Below are 771 nucleotides of genomic sequence, written 5' to 3' on the forward strand. Positions count from 1 at the left end.
ACCGTCGAATGTCTGTCATCATACCTTTCCAGTAAAACACCTCCCTTATGCATTTCTGTGTCTTCAAAATGCCTCCATGACCCCCTTGTTTACTGTCATGGAACTCTTGTAAGATTACTCCAATCAGTCTTGACTCCTTCGGAACAATCAGCTTTCCTTGTCGAAGCAGACGCCCTTGTACCACAGAGTAGTCTGAGTGCTGAGTGGAACCTCCCTATAGCTCAGCGACCAACTGCTTCAGTTCCGGGTCGTCGTCCACCTCCTTACTGATCTCCTCCAATTGCAATGCGACCGAAACTGATAGTGCATACAACTCAGAGACAAAATCTTTTCGAGAAAGAGCGCCGGCGGCTTTGTTCTCGAGACCTGGCTTGTATTGAATCTTGAAGTCAAAGCCCAGTAGTTTTGTTAACCACTTCTGATAATCCACATTGATCTCCCTCTGCTTGAGCTAGAACTTCAGGCTCTTCTGATCCGTGCGGACCAAAAATTTCCTCCCTATAAGGTAGTGACGCCACTTTTGGATCGCAAATACTATTGCCATCAACTCCCGCTCGTAAACTGACTTCATCCTCTGCCTTTCTGTTAATGCTTGGCTGAAATAAGCCAAGGGCCTCTGGTTCTGCATGAGAACTGCTCCTAATCCAACCCCAGACGCATCAGAATCGATCACAAAAACCTCTCCAAAGTTTGGTAAGGCCAAGACTGGTACTGTTGTCATCGCTTTCTTCAATTGTTGAAATGCCAGACCCGCCTTCCCCCCCCCCCCCC

The 771-nt window shown here is 47.7% G+C and overlaps 1 protein-coding gene across 1 annotated transcript in view; it reads right to left on the reverse strand.

The window, feature by feature from the left end:
• Positions 1-389: 389 nt before the first annotated feature.
• Positions 390-771, reverse strand: part of LOC106321225 — a 3,296-nt gene continuing 2,914 nt past the window's right edge. Inside the window, exon 3 of the mRNA XM_013759538.1 lies at positions 390-639. Coding sequence (XP_013614992.1) covers positions 390-639 — 250 coding nt within the window. The remainder of the gene's footprint in view (positions 640-771) is intronic.

Source organism: Brassica oleracea, unplaced genomic scaffold (genome assembly GCF_000695525.1).
Source record: "Brassica oleracea var. oleracea cultivar TO1000 unplaced genomic scaffold, BOL UnpScaffold01323, whole genome shotgun sequence".
NCBI classification, from domain to species: Eukaryota; Viridiplantae; Streptophyta; class Magnoliopsida; order Brassicales; family Brassicaceae; genus Brassica; species Brassica oleracea.